This window comes from Genypterus blacodes, unplaced genomic scaffold, assembly GCF_046128005.1.
Source record: "Genypterus blacodes isolate CSIRO-AG114 ecotype Tasmania unplaced genomic scaffold, CSIRO-AGI_Gbla_v1 ptg000156l_1, whole genome shotgun sequence".
In the NCBI taxonomy this organism is placed as follows: Eukaryota; Metazoa; Chordata; class Actinopteri; order Ophidiiformes; family Ophidiidae; genus Genypterus; species Genypterus blacodes.
Window position 1 is genome coordinate 3,985,647 of NW_027466957.1, and position 25,828 is coordinate 4,011,474.

The 25,828-nt window shown below is 44.8% G+C and overlaps 1 protein-coding gene across 1 annotated transcript; it reads right to left on the bottom strand.

The window, feature by feature from the left end:
* Window positions 1-2,578: 2,578 nt before the first annotated feature.
* On the bottom strand, window positions 2,579-25,535 carry epha2b (eph receptor A2 b). Its single transcript, XM_076166541.1, has 17 exons — window positions 25,388-25,535; window positions 24,652-24,731; window positions 22,491-23,139; window positions 11,638-11,793; window positions 10,954-11,313; window positions 10,616-10,746; window positions 10,051-10,222; window positions 9,870-9,966; window positions 9,082-9,137; window positions 8,875-9,000; window positions 8,003-8,188; window positions 7,853-7,914; window positions 7,199-7,408; window positions 6,897-7,046; window positions 6,624-6,817; window positions 5,347-5,502; window positions 2,579-3,974 (listed from the first exon to the last, which is right to left on the bottom strand). The coding sequence occupies exons 1-17, from the start codon at window positions 25,470-25,472 to the stop codon at window positions 3,866-3,868; spliced, it is 2,979 nt and encodes a 992-aa protein (XP_076022656.1). The 5' UTR covers window positions 25,473-25,535; the 3' UTR covers window positions 2,579-3,865.
* Between the last annotated feature and the right edge of the window lie 293 nt (window positions 25,536-25,828).

The window sequence follows — 25,828 nt, forward strand, 5'->3', positions numbered from 1 at the left end:
GACGAGATGCTATTCTCTGCACATTCACCCCCTGCAGAGCAAAGACACATTACAGCCGACAACAAGAGGAAAAAAAAAAAAACTCTACAGCCACAGTTTGTTTTTCGATGCGCTCAGACTTGAAAAAATCCAAACATAGACACACACACACACACACACACACACACAGGTTACAATCAGCAGCTAAATGGTGCGGCTTTGCTCTGACTTTTTTCCATCATGCTAGAATGGAGAAAAACATCCAATGCACTGTGAAAAAGAGCGGATGGGAGCGGAAAATGGCTGAGGACTTTCTCAGTTTACAGCCGCCACGCAAAGCTGTGACTATTTGTAGGCGTACGATCATTTTAACAGAAGGAGAAACACACAACAGCCAGCAGGACATCAAGGACAGAGACAGCTCAGTTCCCATGCAGGGTCTCCCCTGGGCCTACGTGTGTGTTGACCCACAGATTAACAGATTCCTAAATATTGACACTCTTATCTGTGGAATGCATTAAAGGCTTTGTCGCATGCATCAATCAACCAAAGCTGATTATTTTCAAAATGGAAGGCGCCAGGAACACTTCCCTGCCGCTCCAAGGTCAGAGTGAGAGCCTGATAAGACGGCGGCCTCGGTCAAGGTGAAGCACACGTGAGGGGCAGGTCCTGACTGGTTGAATTCCCGAGCTTACTGTAAGAATATTTCCGGCCGCATCCTGACAGGTACAAACCTCACTATCTGAATATCTCGACGCAACATGACATCATCCCCATTTACAAGATTCCACACCCTAGACCCACCTGCTCAGTGCGACGCTGCATTCCGTTGGAAAGTCCCACTGAAGGCTTTGCTCCTGGTTTGTGTTGTTGTGGTGTGTAACTGAAGCATTTTGACAGAATTTGGCATTCTTTAGCCGATTAAACCTAGAAGGAAAAATGCAACTTTGACACTGTCTGCATATTACTTACATTTTATCACTGGAGCTTCTTCTGGCAGTCACGACACATATAATACATTTAGATTTTCAAAGAGATAAATATGGAACAGCAGAGATTGTTCTTTATGTATTGATGTATCAGAAATAAACTAGAGACCATAAAGGCACCACAAATCTGTATCCACAAAAACTTACATTTAAGTCTGTTTTTGTGATCTTTTTGGTAAAATTCTAATATTTTCCAGCAGCTGCTCCTGCCGTTTACTGCTCTTCCTCTCTGTTCATCAGGTATGAGAAGTGCTTCTTTCAGGTAAAGGCCACTTAATACTATGATGAAGGCTTGAGAGAACTACTGTACCTCCAGCAGCTTTCATATTATAACAATAGTGTTAATAATAATGTTTTACTCAAAGTGCCTGTTAGGGACACCCAAGGACACTGGACATATAGAATCATCTAACCCAGAGAACTGTGATCCAAATGACCAAAGGTCAAAAACGACGAAAACAGGAAAAAGAAAGAGAAAGAGTAAAAAAGCGAGTTGGAAGAGATGGGCGAGAGAGCAGGAGAGAGAGAGAGAGACAGAGAGAGAGAGAGAGAGAGAGAGAGAGAGAGAGAGAGAGAGAGAGAGAGGATATCAGGGCACACTGTGTTAGAAGCAGCAGTGTGAATTAGTAGAGTTAGCAGCCATGATGGCAGCTCGTGTGTCCGTGCAGACGTGTGAATGTGACGCTGTGAGCAGATTCTAACAGAGGAACGTTAAAGTGGCTGTTATGTGTGTACAGATGTTTGCTCGCCCCCACCTGTGGATCAGATCCAAGCTGCTGCATGCGGAGGATATCCAGGTGGAAGTATGAACATCATGATGTAGTATGTCAAATCAAAATACCACTTTGACCCGTAATTAAGCTGCATGATGAGTGTCAATCAGACAACAGGCCAAGGCAAATTCAACTTGAGGCTTTATTGCTCCACAAAAAAAGAAAAGCTATTTAACTTGTGATCAGTTTATGAATAAAAGGGGCAAATTAGAGCTTCTTTTTTTTTTTTTTTTTTTTACTATTGTGAACGATAAAAACGACCTTCAATTAAAAATCCCAGCTCAGTGTTCATCAGGATAAATAAATAAAAGTAAAATAAATAAGACTATTAAATACAGTATAAAACAACAAGCACAAAGGAAGGAGTTAACTCTGATGACTAAACTCCAAATATGTGAAAGGACAGCAAAACGTGTGAATAATATTCAATTGTGGTAATATGGCAGATCATACAAAATGTAAAAAAAAGGCAACCAGTTTGACAGAGAAATACAAAGATCAAGAAATCCCTTTTCCAAAGATGATCCACAACAAAAACAGAATCAAAGAAGATAAAGTCAAAATTCAAGTAAAGGAAGTTGTACATCACATCAGTAACAAAATAATTTGCAGTCGTGAATTAAGAGCTCAGAGGAAAGTCGCCACTGCAAACTCACTGCTGTCCCAAAGCAGGCAGGCACTTTAAATAAAGTCTGAAGGTTCAGAGGCAGTAAAGCTTCAGGCAGGTGGACACTTCAATCCATCCTAATGTTCCTCAGACCTACACAAACGTGGAGGAATCCGAATATAGGCTCTACAATAATGAAATCAAACATTGAAATTACAAACCAAACTATTATTTAATTTAATTTTTTATTATTTAAGTCAGAAGTCATTGCAACCACAACAAGATTCATCATAGTAAATCTTCTTTAGGGGGGGCAAACATCACCCTCCCTCTTCATTCACGGCTGCTACAACTAACAAGGACATATTGTACTTATTACTCAGGCCTGCACTCATTCATGTCTTTGGTAAGTGAGGGACAAAAATGCTTTGCAGAGTATTATTACACACAGACTGGCATGGAGGCAAATATTTGTCTATTCATTGAGAGAAACCAGTGAATAGTCCAAGCCTTGAAACAGAAGTCGGGCCAGCCTTCCTTATTTCACTGAGAGCTTCTCACTCGGAAGCCACCAGATACAATTCTAAGATCTTTTGTGAGATTGGAGAGTTTTTTTTTTAACTTTTCTGAGATAAATCAAGATCACAAGATTCTTGATTCAAGTGCTACATTACAAGTGGCATAATCAATCCCCATGTTTTTGCAAAATCAGCCAAAAACACACACAAAAAAGTGTTGAAACTATACATGAAGAGTACCTCAAATATGTTCTCTCATTTCTCATATAACATCAATCATACAATTATAGCTTAATTTCTGAATAGAGCCAGTAGAAGCATCAGAACAGCTCCATACAGATCCGTCTGTATTCATACGCCTGGTCAACGTGCCTGTTTAACTGGCCAGCTCAAGCTCATTTAAGTCCCCTGTTGTCCATCTTCAATGGTTTGACAGGAAATGGACCAAAGTGCCAAATCAAAGGAGACGCTGTGACAACACCGAGCGCAGACTGAGGCCGGGGGGGGGGCTGGAATCCACCGCTGCCACCATCACGCTTTGCTTTTCCTTTTGGTTTGATGCTGGATGCGACAAGCTCAGGGTGCAGTTTCTTAAGGACCGAAGTTAGACGACCTTTGCAGAAGAGGCATGGCTCTGTTTCTTTTTACCAAGCAGGAATGTGAAAATGAAGAGAAACAAAAGTAGAATCAATTGTATCTATACAGAAGACGTGGATAATAAAAATAGAAATCTAAATATACAGATCTACTCTATACATCTATTGCTGTATGTTTGCTCCATTCCCATTTGGATAATATGGAGATATTTGTTACAAATCTCAGAGGAGTAAGAATGTACAGTAAATGTGTCAGTCTGTTTCAGTCGGCCCCATAGGTTGGCGTTTAGCGTTTGGTTTGTTCCAATCCAAAGCCGTCCCTGCAGCTCTGCTCCAGCTCAGCTTAGAGTTCAATGGGCTGCCTGCTTCAGTGCCCCATCTCCCTTCCTCTTCCTCGTCAGGATCACACAGCAAATACACTCAGGGTGCTGGTCTGGTCCTTCAAACCCAAGATGCTGTAGGCAATCCTTTTCAAATGACCGGGCAGCCTCACCCCGATGTTCTTGATATCCCTGTGAAAGAGAGACATGACAGCATGTAAGCAGGAGGCCTTAGGCTTTGGCTTGGTCCCAGCACATTTCACATATGTCCTTCCTTCCTCTCTTGAAGTAATCACTGACTCATGCAGGGGGATGAAATGGCAGCCAGAGCTTGATAACGGCGCTCCAATTTACTAATCTGCAGAGGGTTTCAATTCATCTTCAACATTAAAGGCTTCTAATGGGAGTTTCACTCTTCACAAGCCCAATGATGCAAACCTGCTGAAGCCCAGAAACACTCCAGTCCATAGTCAAAGCCTAAATTACAGCCTTAATTACTTAACGAGGATTCTCCCCGTTAACCATGAATCACTTGTCTGGCAAGCAGAGGGTGGATCGTAAATAGCTGCTGGTTTTGGAAGAGTGCTACCAGATGCCTCGAGATGGAAACGAGGCCATGAAATCACACCATTCCATATGACGGATACTTCAAAAGGGTTCGCCGTCTGCTTTACAGCCTACCCATCTTCAGAATTTATGGGAATGGATACAGGGTGGTAGAGAAAGAGGAGGGGGTTCCTCTTGGTTGCCCATGCAGTTAGGAAAGATTTCTGGCCCTGGTTATTGCCCCAAACCACCATATATTACACGCACCGGTAACCCTTTTTCCAAAAAGTTGAGTGTTTCATTACATGACCTCTTAACGCTCATACACATCTGAGAAGATCCGCTGCTTTAAAGCTACACTGGACATTCTAAAGCCCACCTCTTCCATATTTCCGCGAGGGAAAAAAAAAAACTTGCCGACGTTGAGCCTTCAAATCCCGTCCATCTATTTCAGTTTCTAAATCTCCCCTAGCTGCTCCTGATCCACAAACTATTCTTTCCTTTCCCCTCCCTTTCTTCAATGTTGGGAGAAGCCACAGAAGCCTTTGCCCCAAACAAGCAAAGCCAGTGGTTTTGGGGCTCTAAGGAAAAGTGGTGCCCAGGGCAGCTAGTGTGTGGGTGAAGGGAGGGATGGGAGAAAGAATAGAGGGAGAGGAAAGAAGAATAAGGAGTGGAGATGCCACAAGCCTCCACCACCAGCATGCCACAAATCAGCCCACTCCTTTCTCCTGCCTGCATGACTTTTTTCCCTTCTCAAACATTTCTCAAGCTGTACTGAGGTTGCAGACTAAATTGTGAGCTAACAATTCCGCTGGCTGTGAAGAAGCTGCATTTTTAGGAAAACGACAACAAAAACTACAATGGGGAAGTCGGACCAAGTAGGAGGGAAAGCACCATTACGCAACATGTGTGATATGTTCCTGCCTCCTGCCAAAATATATACTACATACTACACACTACAACATGCAGGACAGTCATTCTAATAAACTCTTTCATGCCATGGTGGCGTGTCACTCACTCGTTCTTCATCTGCAGGACCTGATCCATGGTGATGATCCCAGCGCAGGTGAAGTTCTCACTGTACTGGCTCATCTTGATGGATTCCAGCCACTCAGAAACAGACCTGAAGGGGGAACCGTCCGAACCACTGGTGCTGGGCAGGCGGATGGATATGCTGCAAGCAGACAACAAAAAAAAAAAAAACTTAGATCCAAATGAAAATCATCAGCAGGCTTTCCCACAACAAAGCTGAGCGGTAAGAAGGCTGTAATTAGGGAGCAGGAAGGCTGGTGATAAAAACCAGTCGGTGCAGTCGGGGCGAGAGCGAATGAAGACGTGAACGCGACAGGCTTTTGTCCTTTCTCACCGTTTTGCTCCTTCACAAAGGAGAAAATATGTATCCATGCACACACACACACACACACACACACACAACAGAGCTTCACTGTTCCCCAGCCAAGACTCCAGACACATTTCTTTCATTAGAGGAGCCCTCATGTCCCCCAGCTATACTGTGTTCAAGGTGTCAGGTACACAACCTCGCTTTAATAGTCAAAGTAGGCCATTTAGGCTTTCTTTCTGCAACAGACTATTTTGTAATTAAAGAAAATGGTGGCGCTGCTACAAAGTGAAAAGTGTTCTCTGTGTTAAAACGTTGCCTGCTGTCTGTTCAGCCGTTACAGAGAAGAAGACCACTGTGAGAGCTCAGGTAAATATTCCCATCAACCAGAATGAAACAGAAGATGACTGTCGGCTCTGACTAATACTTGAGATTTCACAATCAAAACACAAGATGGAAAATGTCACAAAATAACTACAGTCAGCTATTAAACCTGTGCTTTGTTACAACATGTCTCTATGGCCCTGCCAAGGCAAAACGAGCTGAGACATAATGTGTCTTGTTCTAATAATATACTTGCGTAAAGAGTAAGAAGCTACTACAATAAATCTCTGACTGTAAGACACACCCTGCATGAATCAGCCTCATGCTCTGCATCACATGTTTCTACACACGCTGTGCCTCTAGTACACCTATATTTCAGTCTGCTGGCTCCTGCTGGATCCTGATCCTTATCTGTATATAACAAACTGCATCAATGGCTTAACTGAGTCTATCATGGGATAAAACTGTCTCATATTTTAAACACAGATTGGTGAATTGCTTTGGAAGAATCAGAGCCAAAAACATTGAAGAATGCTGCAGCTTTTAATGTTAAGAAATAGTTTTAGAAATTCCTGGATCAGAATAAGGAACATTTAGGTGCAATTAGGTGTCGATCTTTAACTTAATCTTACCGTGGGTCAAAGTCTGCAATGGTCTTCAGGGACTCTGGGCTTCGCAGGAGTTTGTCCAGCAGGCTGACGATGTCGCCGAAACGCGGCCTCTTGGCGCGCTCCTGCAGCCAACACTGCAGCATGAGCTGGTACACGGCTGAGGGACAGTCCATCGGCGCCGGCAGCCTGAAAGCCTCGTTGATGGCCTTCATGACCTGCACGTAAGTTTGCCTGGTGAATATTTGCTTCACTTTCTCACTAACTTAATGTTTATGTCTTCAAAAAGAGGCTGACCTCATGGTTGCTCATGTCCCAGTACGGCCTTTCACCAAAGGCCATCACCTCCCACATGACGATGCCAAAACTCCACACGTCACTGGCTGAGGTGAACTTCCTGTATGCGATGGCCTCTGGAGCTGTCCAGCGAATCGGGATCTTACCACCCTGTTAAATAAAATCCTTCATGTTAGAAACGGAAAAAAAATTCTTGAAAAGCCTCCCAGCTCCACTAAGAAGCCCAGGGAGACTTTGCAGCATCACACATCCAACCTAAAGCAGGTACAATTTGAAGCGACAGAGTAGGATGTTCTACTCACACTGGTGGTGTACGTCCCCTCAGGATCGTCTTCCAGCACTCGGGACAAACCGAAGTCAGACACTTTGCTCTCCAGGGTGTTGTTGACCAGGATGTTGCGGGCCGCCAGGTCACGGTGGACATAGCTCATGTCAGAGAGGTACTTCATGCCCGCAGCGATGCCACGCAGCATGCCAACCAGCTGGAAGGAGGAGAACTCTCCATCGTGGTCCTGATTAGAGGGAATACATTACACATTACATATCTTATTTGTGTGACTAGACTTTAATCTGTAAGACATTTGAGTAATAAGGTAAACGTAATAACATACTAATCTACACAATTCGCAATATTCTGCATTCCTCTCTGGCATTATCTGCAGTAGTACTGTTGCTCTTTGCAGTTTCTTTTCTTCATTCTCTTTGAAAATAATCTCAATCAAATCCCCTGGCGAAATATGCAGAACGTGTGGAACATGATGGAACGTGCCTGTTCCATGTTAGCTCACCCATGTTGATTCATGCCAAATTCAATCAGATTATGGTGTTAACGTGGTGAAAAAATATCCTCTTGCCTAAATCAGATTAAACTTAAAGCTATAAAGTGCATGGTTACGTACTATGACAAAACGTCAAACATCATCTCCATGAAAACAATGGCTTGGTGGTGAACCTACCCTGAGGTACTTGTCCAGTGCTCCGTTCTCCATGTATTCAGTCACAATCATGGCGTGTTTGACTGCACAAGAGATAAAGAAAGTAAGCATCACCATGATGAATCAGGCCCAAAGCAGCTAGATCACTGGAAAGCAAGCAGAGATCCTTACATTTGGTGACCACCCCCTCCAAACGAATTATATTCTGGTGAGAGAACTGGCCCATGATGGACGCCTCGCTGAGAAAGTCCTGCCTCTGCTTCTCGCTGTAGCCCGGCTTTAATGTCTTGATCGCCACGGTCGCTTCCTTCCGCCCCGGCACCTTCAAAATTCCCCGATACACCTCGCCGAATTCTCCTGCGGGGCACAGGATCAATGGAGGAACAGATTGAGAGAGGAGATAACACAAGAATGTGTTTTTGATACATCTTAGGTTTCCAGCTGAGAGGGTTGTCTGTGTAACAAAGAGAAAGCAAACATGGAAGTATCCTTGGCTGTTTTGCCTGAGGCTCTCTCGCTGAGGTGCGTTCGGGCTGGGTGTTGAGAGAGTCAGTGCAGTTTAATTGGTGGCGAACCTGCGGTGTGGAAGCATGGGAATCAGCTGTCAGGAGGTGAGGAAGGGAGGGGGGGGGGGGGGGGGCACGGTCGTGGGAACCGGAGAGGGGGTGTATGTAGAAAAAAAGGCCTGCGGGTTCAAAGGTTAAAGGTGGTCACACTTGAATAAACTTATCATCTGTAAGCAGTGTGCCTGAACCCGTAGAGCTCTGATACGCTTCCAAAATAATGTTCCTGCAACTATTTCTCTTTTGTGTAACGATTGGTGTCGACTCGAGCCAAAAGACATAGAAGCCACAGCCAAGAGTTCCTACATGAAAAAAAATGTCTAAACGTGTGAGAACTTAGCCAAAGTAACCACTGTCAGTCTACCTGTTAAGCTGGAGAAAACACACAATATAAACAGAGAACTTGAGGATTGGAGAAATCTCTCAACATCTTCCAAGTTAAGCCCCTCAGCAGATTGCTTGAGCACTCGGCTCACTCACCAGCTCCGATGACTTTTTGTTTGGTTATGTGGCTGGGGTGGATTTCAGTGGCAAACTTCAGGACAGCTATGTTGGGGTCCTCATATGTATGTGGGTCAACATATGTCTTCAGAGGCTTCAGTTGCTCTGTAATGAGGGAAAAGGTTTATATTAGTAACTTAAGTAGTAACTTAGGAGAACAACGTGGTACAGTGAGACATTTAGTACCTGAGCTGGAGAAGTAGGTGTCCTCTGCTCCCTGCCTGGTGTGAGAGTTTTTTCTCCTGAATAATATAAAACCACCTGCATGTTAGTATATCATTCCAAAACAATGATTAGAATTAAGTGGCAAGTATTCATGTATTGATTATCAAATGTGAAATAAACACATAAGTAATATATAAGATGCTTAGTGAATAAATCTCACTTTTAAAAAAAAATTAAAAATCTCTACTTTTACTGGAGTATGGCTTTGAGGTAGATAGCACCAGTGAATAGTACTTAGAAACTTTTGTAATAATATTTTCAAGATGTTATATTTTCTGACCGGTGCATTGCCTCCATTCAGAAGCAGCCCTTTGATAAAGGCTGGTGATAGAGTGTTTGCCAAGTCGATTGGAAGACTGATAGATAGACAAGCCGGCGGGCGGGCAGGCAGGCAGGCAGACAGGCGCTCAGCTCAGGCCCAAGTCACCTTTACAAAGTGCCGACAGTCTGCGATACAACAATGTGCCACTCTGGACTAAGCCCTATAAAAAGCCCCAACACTCACTGGAATATGACAAGGTGCATTCAAAGCAAATTCCCTTGTCAGTGCTGGGACACAAATCCAGATAAAAAAGAAAGCGAAAGTGTGTTGAGCGGAAGAGAGAAAGGCAGAGGTGAGGAGAGAGTGAATACAAAAGCAGTTGAGAGGCCCCACAAAGGAAAGAGCAAAGAATGAGAGAGGAAGCCAGTGAAGGAGGTGTATTATGACTGATGAATGGGACGGCGACACAGACAGAGAAGCCGCTCACCGTTTGCGAAGGAACAAGACCACGAACACAATGAACAACATGGCCGCTCCTCCAACTGCAGCGCCGAAGATGATGGCTGTGTTACCGGCAAGGGATGCTGGAAAAGACGGAAAAAGTTACAAACAACGCAGTACTTTAACAAAGCTACTGAAACTGGTTCAAAGTTATTTTCCCTCCGTACCTTCAGACAGAGTTTCAAACTGTTTCTCCATGCTGAAGCCTCCGGGGCCCCCATCACCACCGAGGGCCTGGACCCTGAACAGGTAGGCGGTGCCTGGGGCCAGTTCATTGATCTGCACCGTGTCCTTCTCCAGGATCAGCACCGTGTAGGTGGTCACGTCCAAGTTGTCATCCTGCGGGACACAAGGAGGGAAATGCAGTTAGAACAGTGAGTGTTATTATTGAAGATGGAGGCCGTCCACATGAAGAACAGTAAGCAGCTGATTATAGTGAGCAATACTCAGCATGTGTTGGGGGCTAGACCACAAGTTTGAAAACTAAAGCTAGGATTGGCTTTAAGTGCGACCTGTGATTAATAAACCAATGTTTATGTGTAAAATCAGTCCCTTTAAACTGATATCTGTTATTGAAATATTACACACTTACAGAATCATTTTAATATCACTAAATGCACATTTCAATACTCCAATACTCCAAAACATTAAGAATGCACAGACTCAAGTACAATCTGTGCAATAGTTAATGAGCAAAAAAATGAGGTGTTCTAAATAACTGTCCTGCTGTACCTTCTTGCGATAGGTGAGCTGGTAGCGGATGGGTCGGGTTGCGACCTGTGGTCGATGGGTCACAGCCCAGGACAGGGACATGCTGGTGTGTGTCCTCTCAACCAGTTGCATGGCTGTAATCTTGGGGGGGTCTGAGGAGAAAGAGTAGACGTTTTCCAAAGTGCTGACATCTTAAGCAAGACTTCATTCAAGACGTGAACTCAAACGGAACTAAACTGATGAAATCGGAAATTTTCACTCTCGTGCAGAACATTGCAAGCCGTTACTGTTTTATAGATACCATCTGTCATTACTGCAGCACAGATGGCAACACTGTCCTGCCTCATATCCTCACTCACCAGTGTAGTGCAGAGATGTAGTCAGAGCACTAGTGGATGGTGGTCTGATTATCCTTTGTGTCCCTTGGCTGACAAACTGTGACACGCCGCTGTGAGCCTCCACAGTGAAAGTGTAGTTCAGGTGAGCGTCCAGCTCGCTCACTGTGACCTTGGTATCTGTCAGGCCTGTGCTGGCTGGTTCGTAGTGGATTTTCTCTCCGCAGGGCTGGCAGACGGTGCCCTCGCAGCGCCGGCATTCCACGTTGTAGGTGACATCGCTGCGGCCGCCGGTCTCTTCCGGCGTGTTCCAGGAGAGCAGGAGTTTGCCTGCAGAGAGCTGAGTGGTGGTGGCCACAAGGTCTCGTGGGGCAGAGGGTGGGGCTGATGGGCAGAGAAGAAGAAAAGATGTGGAGTGTTAGACAGAAGAATGGCATTGTGTCATGGATCAACACGTCCAAGTGCTGCTTCAAACTTTACAGGATGTTCAAAAACTGGGCTGTTTATTAAAACTGCTCATAGTGGGATTCAAACTTGCGCGCTTCATTTTTAGTTTTGTCAAAAACTGTGGGGCTGCAAGAAAAAAACATTCAACCTTACACACCCTGCAATGTTTTAACTTAAGTGAGTTTCAAAATACTTATCTAAACTCAGATGTACTGTGTCAATGTACTCTGTGAGGGCTAAATGAGTCCTGATGAGCGTTACCTGAGCAGGGTCCTGTAGGGGGGTCACTTGGGGCCAGGTAGAAGCCATCCATGCAGGGACAAACAAGGGCTCCGGACTCCAGCCTCTGGGTGTTGGCAGGACATGGCTCACACATGTCACTAGATGAAGAAGCTTTAAAGAAGCCAGCCTGACATTCTGCAAATACAAGACATTTGCACAAGGGAGTCAACAAGGTGGAGGCTGACTTCAGGTCTGATGACACAGCCAGTTCCTCCGGCTTATGGGAGTCTCTTCAAAGATTAAGATGTTGTGAACTTTTCACCTCGCAGGCAAGACTGCAAAATAAAGTGGAGCCATTTCATGTCGGGGCCAAAGGTTAAATTTGGACAAGATCGATGGACAGTGATACGGGAGAGAAAACAGAGGCAAGGCTCTGCTCAGTGTTGACTCTACTGATTAAAACATTGTCCGTTCCATCTGCTCAGCTGAGCCCAGCCCAGTCACAAACACAGACTCCCTGCCTCGCCAACACTCCTACTCCTTACATTTTTACCATCCCCCTCTGTTGCTTTCTTACTGTGTCTCTCAGCAAACACAACCAGTCAACCAACATTCCATGACTGTAAGCCAGTGTGCAGTAGTGCAGCACCAGAGGAGTAAAGATGACACAAATCAAGAAAGCATCGAGAACAACAAGGTGAAGAATCGAAGGAGGCAAAGCAACAGCATCGGTTTGCACTCAGTATTTCTCTTTCAGAGACCGCATGCAGACTTGTGAAACTATATCACTTAGATAAGATGACAAGCAATTTCACACATCCAACTCAGAGTAGAGACAGTCAGGTAAAAGATCCAGCTGTGCATAGCAGCAGTGAAATATGAACTTAACACGGTGTGAAATGTCTGAGAGGACGCGCCATAAAAGAGAGTGAAAATGAGAAGGCCCCCTTTAACTCTCAGAAGAGCATTCCACCAACTGCTACCGCTCATGTCCAACACCACACACACACACACACACACACACACACACACACACACACACACACACACACACACACACACACACACACACACACACACACACACACACACACACACACACACACACACACACACACACACACACACACGGACAAAGTACACATACATGTATACAAAGCACACATGGGCAAATCTGACATCATAGGAGGGCTTATGTCCTCTGCCTGTCACCTGTTCTTGTCCCTCTGCCCCAACACTTAAACCACACACACACACAGATTATGTCAGATGCCATAAGATATTGACAATGCAAATGAGAGCCGACATGTGAGCCAAAGCCAACAGAGAACAAAATGAGACAGGAAAGAAAGAGGGAAAGGTGTAGAAGAAGACACTTTAGAGTTCATGCAAGGTTGAAAGAGAAAAATGTCCAGATTGCCAAAAGAAATGGAGCATTACAGAAAGATGGAGGGGTCTGAGTTCAATGCGAGTGACCCAAGATTAGTAATAAAACACAGAGTCAAAGACAAACAGTTTGGATGTCGGCATCCAGCAGGCAAGCTGGAACTGAGAGCCAAGGACGAGGGCTGTATCAGATTCTTGATACCACCGCCGCCGTCTGTGCCTGGCTTTCACTGCGGTTCAAACCCAATGTCCTTCATTTGGAAGCCACAAGTGACCACACACACTCCTGAATGCACCCAGCTCCCGGTCCATTTAAGTCATATCAACAGGGATTTACTCGATTGACAAGGAGTTTCTCTTTGACTCCATTCAGCTTCTCGTATCGTTGTGGTTCACCGAGTTGTGGTGGAGCCAATGGCTGTAACGAGATAGGTGTGTATTCACCGAAGAGCACGACAACAACAGTGGAAAGTAACACACAGCATGAGAGGAATTTGTGGAGTGTAACCCTGGTCCAATGGGCCTACATATTACTGATTCCTCCTCTCAAGACAACATCTCCTCTACTTCTCTGCCAGCTGTTTCACCAACAGCCATTGCTACTCATTAACGCAAACTTAGCAGCAGACTGAGGTAGAGAGCAGTGGGGGATGAAGGAACAGAAGGTCTGAGAAAGAAAGAGAGGACTACTGTATCCTGCTGAGGACTGAAGAAAAGAGAGAGGCAAGGGCAAACTCCTTCATTGAGGAGGATGAACAGCTGCCGACTCGACCCTGATTCATTCCCCTACCTCTCCTCCTCGTAATCCCCAAATTCCTACGTACCCTCCCTTTCTCTCCTCCCATTCCTCACTAAAAAGACTCCACAGCCAACCCATTAACATTGCTATTCACCACTGACCAGCAGGCAAGGAGAATGCCATGCCATTCAACTGCAGAGAGAAATAACATACACACACACAATCACTGCAGATGGGAATAGACAAAATGCCACATGGCAACTGAATAGAGAAGGACTAGCCTCTTTTTGGCACTAGAGTGCCGGCTGCAATGCGTCCGTGGTCAGGGCTGTGGAGATGATGGCCTTACGCAGTGTGCCGACTCTATAATCAAGATGCATTCCAGTGCACACCACCCAACAGGAGGCCTGTAAGCACCGCGTCTTGACTGAGGCTTTGGTTTCAACTTATTGCTCAGTTTAATACGTGAAAGAGGTTTTGTCTCTTGCTCGTGAGTCACAGTGACAATAAAGGGAACTCAGACATTGTGACTGTAAGCTGGACTAACATATCATAACAAGAGGATTCTTCCAGTGACAGAAATGTTAAGTGATAGGAATGTTCCTGGTTCCACGGCAAGAGGTGGGGTAGGGGGCTGTGTCTTTGGATTGTTGCTGGACACAACAGGAAGCAGGAAGTGCGAGGCTGACGCAGGGCTTCCTTCCTAAAGCAGCCAATCAAAGCATGGAAAACACAGGGAAGCGTGACCAAGAGGAGAAGCAGTGCTGAGACTACAGGAGTCTTGCGACAGAATAATAACCAGAAAGGAAGCCAAACTCTGTCGAGCCAACATGAACACAGGCACAAAACCTGTGGGGGATGTGGAGGTGAATGCCTTCCTTGAATCATAAACAAAATGTCTCTTAGCATCGTCTGAGTTGAAACATCTGACAAACTTAGGTCCATTTTTCCTCCCTTTTGGTCGCTGTTTGTCATTTGAGAGGCCCTGTGCGCCTTGAGTAGCTCTGTGTTTGTTTATTGAGACTGAGTGCATAGGCCTGTTACATTCTGGGAGCCCTGAGTGGCGGTGGAGTGGGAGCCCCAAGGGCCCCCGGTTTGTCGGCCGACGTTAAGATGGATGAGATGGCGACAGTGATGAATGCACGCTCGGATAGATGGATGAATGGGAAACATGGGTGCTTGACAACAGAAATTCCCCCCCAGGACTTGAGATGTAAGTGGCGGTGGGGCCTCCACAATCGACTCCAGCGCCGGGGCTTTTAAAGCCAGAGAGGTCATGTCTGCCTCAGGGTAGTTTGCGAGTTAAACTGTGCATGGCTTATAGGGAGTCGACAGCCAACTAAAACAAACACATGCTAGCAGTGAGGAGGAGGAGGAGGGGGGGAGGAGGAGGAGGAGGAAGAAGGAGCAGTGGCAGCAGCAGCCGGTGGGTTCTCTCATGGGAGGAAAGTTAAATTCAGGAGTATGGCCAGTGAACACAAAAATACCTCAGAAAAATAAATCCACAAGGAAAAATACAATAACTAGATCTGTATCAGGGCGACTCCCATAAAGGATTCCCTTCATATGTGGAGGCCAAGTGAGCCCTCACTCCCTCTGGAGCCCGTCCACTTATTCAATCCACTCTACCCTCCCTCTTCTCATTACTGCGCTGGTCAGAGCTGTAATTGCAATATGTCATGTCATTTTGTTTGTATGCATGGTGACTACATGTCATTAGCATTTTGGGGGAGTGTGGTTGTGGTGGAACAATGAAGGTCTCTGATGGGGGAGGTGAGCCGGTAACAAGAGCCAAGGGTCACCGAGGTAGAGGAGCATGTGGGGAGGGGGCGGGAGGGCACTAAAGGTGTAAGGGATGATGGAAGTGTGCACATGTGGGGGGGGGGGACAGGGGGGGGGAATTAGTCAAAAGGATTAGTTGACCAATGGAGCAGCTGTAAGGGCATTACATCTGTTTTACAATTGCACTAAGGCTTTCATCTGGGGCCGTTAACAAACACAATAAATTCCCTAATCCCCTTTCTAGCCTCACTCCTCAGGTCTGTTCACTGAGCTGAGGGAATACTGAGCCAAACTAGCCCTGAGCTGACACCTCATAGAGACCAAACGAGCTGACATGAGAGTCACGGGTTGCTTGGTTTACCTACATATGGGTCTCAACCTCAATCACATACAGGACCGGTTCAGATCCAGACAGCCAGGTGGCAAACACACCACCTCACCAAAGCCAGTCGAGCCAACAGGTTTACACACCGCATGCCGACGAGCGTCTGCTTCCTGGTTAGGAAAAGGGGCCAAAGTGGGGACCAAATGCACCAATAAACAAAAAGACTTATCAGGCAGAACAACAAAATAGAAAGTGTCTGCGTGAAGCAGCTGAGCACCGAGTGTGACAATGGAAAGCCCTGAGCCAACGGGTCGGGGAGTCACCGCAGGATTAGGTGACCTCCGGTTTCCGCTCCGGCTCGTCCTGTTAGCAGTGAATGGTGGGTGGGTGTTGGTGGGTTGGGGGTGGTGGGTGGGAGGAAGGTGGGGGTTACTGACTGACTGACATAGGGGGAGGAAAGTGCTGACCTCACACCACAGCACTACATACAATGTGCTTCACAATGCTTTGCAAATCCAGTGGTTCAATGCAAATCCTCCTAAATACTTTATCAGTCTCACTTAGCTTCTTTACGGCTCTCAGTTTGGTAACAAAACGTGTCGATAATTGACTCATATTTCAATATTTAGGAAACGAAAGGCAAAAGGTGGAGATTTTGTCAGGCAGATCACTACAGATAACTCCTCACAAATATGGATCTGAGCCTGATACGAATGACCTGATTACCTGAATGATGAAAGTACCAGCAGATACCAACACCACCTGTGGCAGCCTAGCACATGACTCATTATTTTCAAAGGCAAAAGGAAATATAAACGTTATCCAAACTTCTGCCAGGGGTCATTCTGATGTTATGGGTTTAAATCAGAGTCTTGTTACATGTCCTGGTACGTTCTCCCCTTATTTCCAGAGGTAGAACGGCATTAACTGAAACATGAAGTGCATTCCAGGGGTCGCATATCTGATATCGGTTAATAGTTGATATCAAGTGCTTGTGACAATGAGTGCACTTTTTACGCCACAAGACGAGTATGGCTGCTTTAATCCACATTAAAGAGCCATAGGGGCCACCAGCGATCCACTTTGCTAAATTTCCTGTCATCTTCGGCACAGTAATTGGTAGGGCCGTGTTCAGTGCAGACGCAGCTCAACAAGACGGTGCATGACACCACTTGAAAGCACCTTCAGAGTCGCCCCATTATCTAGCCAACTCCCTTAAGATCAGCCCGCCAGGCCGACGTTATCTTGGCACGAGATCTGAAGATCCCGCTAATTCAAAGTAATCACGGTGGCTTTCACGAAACTCCCATTCTTCCCTGAAAAGGTTATATCGAGCCGGCGCATCGAAATGAGCAGCGCTGGCCAATTAATCTGCAACTCACTTGCACCCGCTTTTTTTAGAACGGCTGCAAGGATCAAGAGCCAAGTGAATTCAGTAGAGCAGAAAATTTCGATAGGGGGATTATCCCAGAGGAGTGAGATGATTCCATTATGTTAAACCCATGGCCCCTTTCCTCACTCCAGCTCAAATGAATCCGATCCTGAGATGCTGAGGTGGAGGTCTGTAATCACATGTCTTTGTCCCCATCACACAAGCTGAAATAGTTTGAGACCTTTAAAGCTTCAGGGTGATTATAATGAAGAGGTACGAGAAGATTTAAAGGCATCTGAGCATGAACACAAGAACAATTCATCTCCGTCTCAGAGACACACTCCAGACCAAGGCCTACCTTTGACAAACTCTACTTTCCATCATAAGATTCAGCACCTACAAGACACACTCAAAGCCAAAATAACAAACCCTGACAGTTAAGGTCTATATTTCACCCTCACTGAATGTTTATCTCTTTCTCAACATCTCAGCAGTGTTGTTTTCTCTGTCCCTCTCCACTGAAAACTCACAGATTGGGAGCATTGTTCAAATTTAGCCTCTATTTATCTTTAGAAGTCAGTAGTGGAAAAAAATGTATTTACTGAGTAGAAAAAGTGGTGTACACAGTGTAAACCAGCCCGGTCAGGGCCGTGTGAAACGGGATGTTTAACCATATCGGTGTCGTACTCACAAAACTGCAGTCTGGCCAAAAACAACAGCACATCAGCCATTTCACTTACAACAAGAATCAACAAATAAATGAGAAAAACTTTTCAGTTTGTTTAACTTGTCAAGCAACTTGCGAGTGAACTGCATTAAGGACTGTGAAGTAAGAATGCAAATGACAAGAAACTATCAAACACATGTGACAAAACGTCAAATAGAAAATGGAATTAAAAATAGAAAGACCATTCAGGGACAGGGAGGATGTGGAGAGACGGAGAGGTAGAGGACGGCTAGGAAGACAAAAAAGTATGCAGAACCAGTAGTTACTTCATTTAAAAAGAGCAAACACACCCAAGTCAATTACTACCTATACAAATCACTCACCGCAGTCACACAACTGCAACTTAGTCACCAACTGTTTGTTACATCAGCTGAGGATGACTTTGGAGACACGGAGAGGGAGAGCAGGAGGGGCAGAGAGGAAATAGTTTACTGGAACTTCTCTGGCAAGAGGAATAATAACTTTACTGGAAATCGGTGGACAGTTGTTCCACCAAGACATCAAAACTACTCTCTCCATTTTTAAATAAGGTCTTTTGTAAGCCACAATGCAGGATAAGGCCATATTCAAGACTGAGAGCAGAGGGCTTTAAAGCTGATGAGGGGCGTGTGGACCAGGGACCAGCCCGTGTGCCTTTGTGGGGTGACATGAGGTATGCTGTCCTATTGGGCCAGCAAGGATTGTGGGTATGGAAGGGCGTGATGGGCAATGCAGCACAACTCTGTAAGCATCAACAGTGAGTCACTCAAGTTGAAAGCCACAGTGCTGCTGTCGGGGTTAAACGCAAACCACAGAATTGCAAAATAGTCTGATTTTTCCAGATTAAATAAAAAAATGTTTATTTTCTCGCAGGGATTAAAAGCACAGACATCCTGATATGAAGCAGGTGCCAGGCTGAATATAAAGCTGCTGCTTCTATGATGAGTTTCAGCCCAGGCATTTTGAATGCCGTTTCCTATCCTGTATGACTGCATATAACATAAGTTCACTCTGTGGTAAAGAACATATGACTCTGCTCCAACAGCTCAATACGGTTTAACACAGTCCAAAGGGAGAATCTTATTTTCAAAAACAGGAAGCTCACAATAGTCAATCATGTCTATATGAAGACGACACTCAAAAAGAAAATGAACTTGAAGCTTGACCTAAAACAATGATTGCAAACATTCTCACTAGCTGATCTGTCTAGGTTTGCCCAGTTAGACTGGGTTAATGTTTACTGAGAAGCTGCAACAAAGCCTTAAGTTTGCTGTGTACTGCATTACTCATTATAGAGAAGAAGGAACAGAGAATTCATCTTCTTGTATTCACACACAGTGATGTTTATTTTGGTTAAGGAACACTCTGTAAAAGCTGTTCACCTTTAGCTCCTCTAAACAGCTGCCGCAACCAAAGTGATTTTATGTCAAGCGTGTTTGGAAAACGGTTGAAAAAAGTTATTTTTCATTTATTATCATCATAATCATTATCATAATTAGTAGTAGAAGTCCAATTCCATTCATTTTTCAGCATTTGTTAAGCTAGGGCCAGCAAATGTTGGTATTTATGCTTGATAAATGTATTAAACTTTAATTGAAGCGCTGATTTTATGCAACCAAACAACTCATCAACTTAATTTAGAAATTCGAGTAACTGACACTTAGTGAGGATAACAGCAAGAAGAGCACAACTAACATTTTGTTGGCAAACATCATGAGAAAATCTAAAGAACAAACACACAGTCACAGGGCAGACATCACAGTTTGATTGGCAGGTAAGAAACACAGCAGTGGGCACTGATGAAGAGATGGAGACACATACCAGATAGTGTCACAGATTTCTTCTTTAATAGTCTCCAAGGGGCAGAGGAGCCATAAAACTGAGCGAACACTTCGATGAACATGGAAACTTTTCAACCTCAGTTAGAAAAACACCACAAGTGGAGTTTTGTGGTTTTCTACTCAAACAGCAAGAGAAGCTAGAAAGAAGGGGGAGTCAGACTGTGTGTCTATACCAAAGCCCACTCAGAGCCTTTAGGGCTATTCATCTTGGCCCTCCACTGTAACTCCGTGATTCATTTCCACCTTTATCTGAAGCTGGACTTTCGACTTCATCTATGTAGTTTTTGGGGGTTTTCTTTGTTTAGTCATTTTTATGGGAGGGCTTGACCTGCAACTGCTCTCCCCTGGGAATTCCACAGTTCTAGAGTAATGCAGGGAGGCTCCTCCACAGCAAACTGATCAGGAATGTACCAACCGTGGGGGAGAGGAGCGAAAGGTGGTGGAGGCGGAGGTGGGCTCCTGCGGCCTCTTCGGGGAAACACAGCGCTTCATTGTTCTCCTACCTTTGCATTCCATTCCTCACCTCTTTTTGCTTCAAAATCACACCCCTCTGCTAAACACAGCCTCTCTCCAAGTTTTCGCTCATTCCTTCCTGCCTCTATCCCGCCCCCTTCCTAATCATCCTACCTGGCACTTTCCCGCAGCTGAATATGATCTACTGACAGAAGCCTTCATCACTCACATGTTTCTGTTACCACTGGGAGGGAAACTAGCTGGAAAAGCAAGTCTATGTCAGACAGCGTGTGGATTTACAGCTGCAGACCAAGGTGTGTGTGTGTGTGTGTGTGTGTGTGTGTGTGTGTGTGTGTGTGTGTGTGTGTGTGTGTGTGTGTGTGTGTGTGTGTGTGTGTGTGTGTGTGTGTGTGTGTGCCGCCGCCTGCGTGCAACAGTGTGATTACCTGTAGCTGCACAACGTGTGCTGATGTTCAAGCATGTACTGTGTGAGGGTAAATATGCCCCCACACACTCCATACTTTGAGTATTATGATTTATGTTGAATTTAACACGACAATGAGCGTGCAGTTATGGGACATGTGGGACATGTTTGAGAAAAAGGAAAGAAATACTGATTGGGGGGAGAGAAGCAAAGACAGAGAAAGAACTAAAACCATAAACAGAACCAGGCTGTGTAGTGTGCATGTTCACTAATACAATAGGATAACAATCAGAGTGACAGCAGCGAGCCACAGCCAGCAAAGGTTATGTTGAAATGACACAATAATGTAAACACAGAGTTTTAGATTACATTAGTGTTGTTAGTTCCTTGTTGTGATCAAGGTAAAATGCTACTAAGCAACATGCACAGGAGGATTCCTCATTAAGAATCACATAGTGTAGGTCTGTTACTCAAGGGAAAACTTACTCAAATTTGTGCCATTAATAGTATAGAATTCATGACGCTTGGGTATAGTCAATGTATTGCCTTTGTGTATTTGTATATACATTATTATATTACTGTATATATTGTATTTCTGTATAAATGTACAACATTTTTGGGGGATTTTCTTTAATATTTACACACACTACAATATTTTTCCTATGTGTATCAACCTGGACCACAGAAAAAGTCCTTGTACTTATTACTTGGCAAATAAATCCAATTCTGAAAGTGTATGTAAATAGAATCCAGCAGCAGTGGGAGTAGGAAAACTCTGGGATCAGTTGATCAGAGCCTTCGGGTGTTCTCAAAGAGCTGATCCTAACAGGCCCCTGCATGCAAGCTTATACTGTATATTCATATACACTGCTGCGTACCCACAATGCAACTCAACACTGAAGCTCTGTACATGAGTAAAAACAGCGAGGAGAAAGAGGGAAAGCATGAAAGATGGATGAAGAGACAGACAGGGGAACATGTAGCCGGCATGCCCGGCCACAAGAGGAGGGCCTCAGGTTTTCTCTGATGCCTGTGATGAACAAAGTCAGAGACTCTGGCGCTTCCTCCTGCCTCCTCCCTTTCCCCCCATAAGCCTTGAACATGCTGATCCATCACGTTACAGGAGCCTCTCCTGGCTTCTCAACACTCTTTGATCACTTTCAGTCATTTTGACAGCCCTTCCCACAACAATAAAAGCCCTCTGTTCAGGGGTTAAAACACAGCCACACACTGACAACAAAGTCAAAGGACTGAATTACGGCTGGACTATGTAGCGAGATAAGACAGCAGATGATAATGACAAAACAGGAAATCACCTAAGAACCTGATGAATTGTGTGCTGAAACACAGGGGAAGTTGTGAAAGCTGAGGTGTGTGAGGAAACAATTCAACATTCCCAATTTAAAGCCTCTGTCCTAATATGAGATCTGATCCCCATCATGAAGAGTTTCTCGAGGCCACAATTAACCCCCGATGATCTAAACGTGTCATTCTGTAAGTGTAGCTTACGGCTGCAACCCGAAAGCATGTTTCACAATTTTATACATGCTTATTTAAGGTCAGGGATGATGTTGGGACATGTACAGGTGGGCCTGAGCATTCCTCCCATTGCAGAGGAGTCACGTTAGCCAAGGGGAGAATTCCAGAGCACAATCATAATAACACCTGTGAAAAATATCGCGTATGCAATGCCGTCTTGTTTTACAACCTATGGTAATCAAAATAAAGCAAGAAGGTGACTAATGCCAAAGGGATGCTTAGGGGCAAAAGAAGCAGCCTCATGGGAACTGCACTTGGTCTTTATGCCCAGACACCCAGAGTGCCCGAGGGCAGACAGACATACCAAAGATTCAAGGGCGCTTACCTTGGCATGCGTCTTTGATTTCTTCATGGCCTGGTTTGCACTGGCACTGTCCCACCAGCACCACCCACTCCCCGTCCATGGTGCAGTGGTTGCGAGGCAGCTCCTCACTGACGGCATTCTCCACACACACCCCGCTGACTTCCCTCAGCGCCTGGTTCTCGCCCCCCGCCACCGTTTCGGAGAAGGAGGCGAGGCTTTTCACTGTGGCCGGGCAGGTTTTGTAGTAAACCCTGACAGAGAGAAGGGCGATGCAGGCTCCGATGTCTTGAAAAGCTAAGTAGAAGCCTTTTCTAGACAGGTTCTCTACCACTCTGGTCTCCGTGTTGATCCGTAGCTCATTTTTTCCAGTTATTTCATCAGGAGCGATGGTAGCCACTTTCTGAAACTGGCCCTTACGGAAGGTAGTGCCCACATCCGCGTCCGACTCTGAGGCAAACAGGTTGAACGTCTCCTTGCAGGTCATAGAGGCTTCTCCAAAGGAATTGCAGTCACGCACGATGAACTGGAGTTCCACAAACACCCGGGAAGCTGACGGACGCCGCTGGATGAAGGTGGTGCGAAGCCAGTTGTCCTGGTCAAGTTTACCAACATTGCAGACGGAGTAAGTATAGAACTGAGAGCCGTTCAGGGTCTTCTGGACGACCTCCCACTGAAACAGATCCACACAGATCCTCAAGGTCAGAGACACACACTCACCATACTGGCCTTAACTAAATCTACAAGGTTGTCAGAAATAAAGGGGGAACCAATAAACTTCCCATGGGGGTTTAGGCGACTACAGTCAACAGTCATTTGAACTTATCTATATTTAACATTTGAAATATGGATAACCATGAGCTGTAACTCAATAAGCAGACAGCAGGCCTTGGGAAAGCATGTCTGAGATTGCAAAGACTCCAAATTATTTCTAAGTCACTCGTTCACACAGCCTCACTACTGTTGGCATCCCACCCAAACAACATTGCAGCTCGCGTGCTAAATGCTGCAGCAAATATCTTCTGAAGTAAACGGACAGCATGTTTCACCGTGAGCTTGGCTGCTGATGAATAACAATGCTCCCACAGAGGCAGAGCTTGTGGTTTACTCTCTCCCCTGTGTCACCCTGTGCTAGTAATTAAAAGAATGTGCTTTGATGGCTGTGTGTGTGCGAGTGTGTGGCTCCTGATATAAGCTTCTACAAGAGCAGAACCAACACCTCTATTAAACAGTTGGTGGACATTATAATAAGGGGTATTTACACTTAACATAATCATCATTATAAATGATGGCAGTTACAAACGTAAACATGTACTGTTAAAAAAATGTCTAACCCTAAAGACCATGTTATCTTGTGCTAATTACTATTTCTTTTGTTGTATTACGCACATATTATTACATTATTTGGTTGTAATTGTATTATTTCTATAAAGTGTAAATAATTAGATGCGTCAGTATGATTGTTGAGCCTGTGAAAGCTTGGAGAGAAAGTTGAGGGAGTCGCTGTGAAAGTTTGAGAACAGCACGCCCAAACATGTCTTTGAGTCATCAGCACATGAAATGAGTCTATTTACAGTGAATTTACATCAGCATGACTGGTCAATTACTTTGAAACCATGAAACACGCACACACACACAATGCTGGCCAAACAAAAGAACCACAGCTCTGCACGTAATAATGTACAAGTTCTGTACATGTTTTAGATATTTTCCCCTTGTTAAGGCAAAGGTAGTTGGCTGATTGGCTGCATGTAAAAACCCTCCTCCTTAAAAGAGGTACCACATGCAGCAAACTTTAATAGTTAATTGCACTCTAACATACAATTGTGGAGCTGAGGCCTTAAAACCACAAGTATTCCCAGAGCAGAGCTAGCAGATATTCTGTCCATCTGTGCTTTAGTGGAGACCAGACATGCTACTGATAAGACTCAGGCTCAAATCCAATGCCAGGCTACCATAGGCAACTCTAATGGCAGATTTTGTAGAAACCTGACATAAGTACACACAAAGCTTCGCACACAGCAAAACCACACCAGTCAAATGGTCAAATATTTAGCATTGAGAAAGCACCGCAGGCGCTCATGTCAGCCAGGCCCTTCCTGTGCATTTTCAACAGGCAGATTTATCCCAAAGGCAAATTCCAAATGGAAACATTGAAGCTGGTAAAGGCCGGATAGATACTCACTCCTTCTCTTCCTCCCTGATCTACACTCCATGTCAACCAGCCCAGTTCTCCTCCCGTCGCCTTCATGTCCAAAAGCACCTCTGTGGACAAATGACATTTCAGTAATCACACCAGATTAAACTTTAACATCTAGACTCATGAGGTTAGACTTATTAAAAAAAGGAGATTATGCATTACACATAGTTGAAATCATTGCATGATTTTGGTTGCCATGCACAAAACGGTTCATTTTAATCATATCAGATGTAAATGTTCTTTCTTTTCTACTTAAAAAGTCACTTTACGGAGTATTTGGACAACATAGAAGGCTGATGATACGTAACAACAACAATTACAAACGTTTTGAAACAGAATTATTGAAACCATGGGGCAATGATTACGAAGTTTAACCATAACTTCAATCTCAAAACTTTTTTCAAAAATTCACCTGTTTTTTTTTAAAGTTTTAATAGGAGCGTACATGCAGGAACTACACTTTCGTCGCCGATACTGGCGACATAGTCAATTATAAAGAAAGACTGAATTGTCAACTTTCTTATACAGGATACCTGTGAATAAATGTGAATAGCCGAATAAATGACAGTCACGAGTGTAATAAAGTGCGCTTCCTGATGTTTCCTGCAGTTTCTCCCCGCATGGCACCCGAGTTCACTCCAATAAAGCCCGCAGTCACTTAACACACAACCACGCTCCACTCAATCAACTTTTTCAGAGAGGAATTTACAAACAAACTCACCTTCTTTGGTCTGCAGAGTGATGAGTATACCGTTAATGAGCACATAGGAAAATAATAAAGGTCCGAGTCCACCAGAGAAGTCCATGTTGCAAACTTTTCCTCCAGTGCGCGGAGCAGCGCCGGACTGACTGAGGTGAGCGCTCCTCTCTGCTCCTCATTCACAAACCAGAGCGCGTCACCGACTCCGCCTGCATGCTGGAATGTGTGTGTGTGCGCGCGGGTGTGTGCGCGTGCATGTGCGTGCGCGCATGCGGGCGGAGTAGCATGGGAAACATTTGCTGCCTTCAATAGCCGTCGGAAATGTCGCAATCACAGCGCGAGCGACTGGAGAATGACGTCGGAAATGAAGTCTCTGCATTTGACTCAATTCTGCAGTAAATCCTTTTAATCTGCTGCTCCCTGATAAAAAGGGGAAGTGGGTCAATATGATGCTGCCATTCA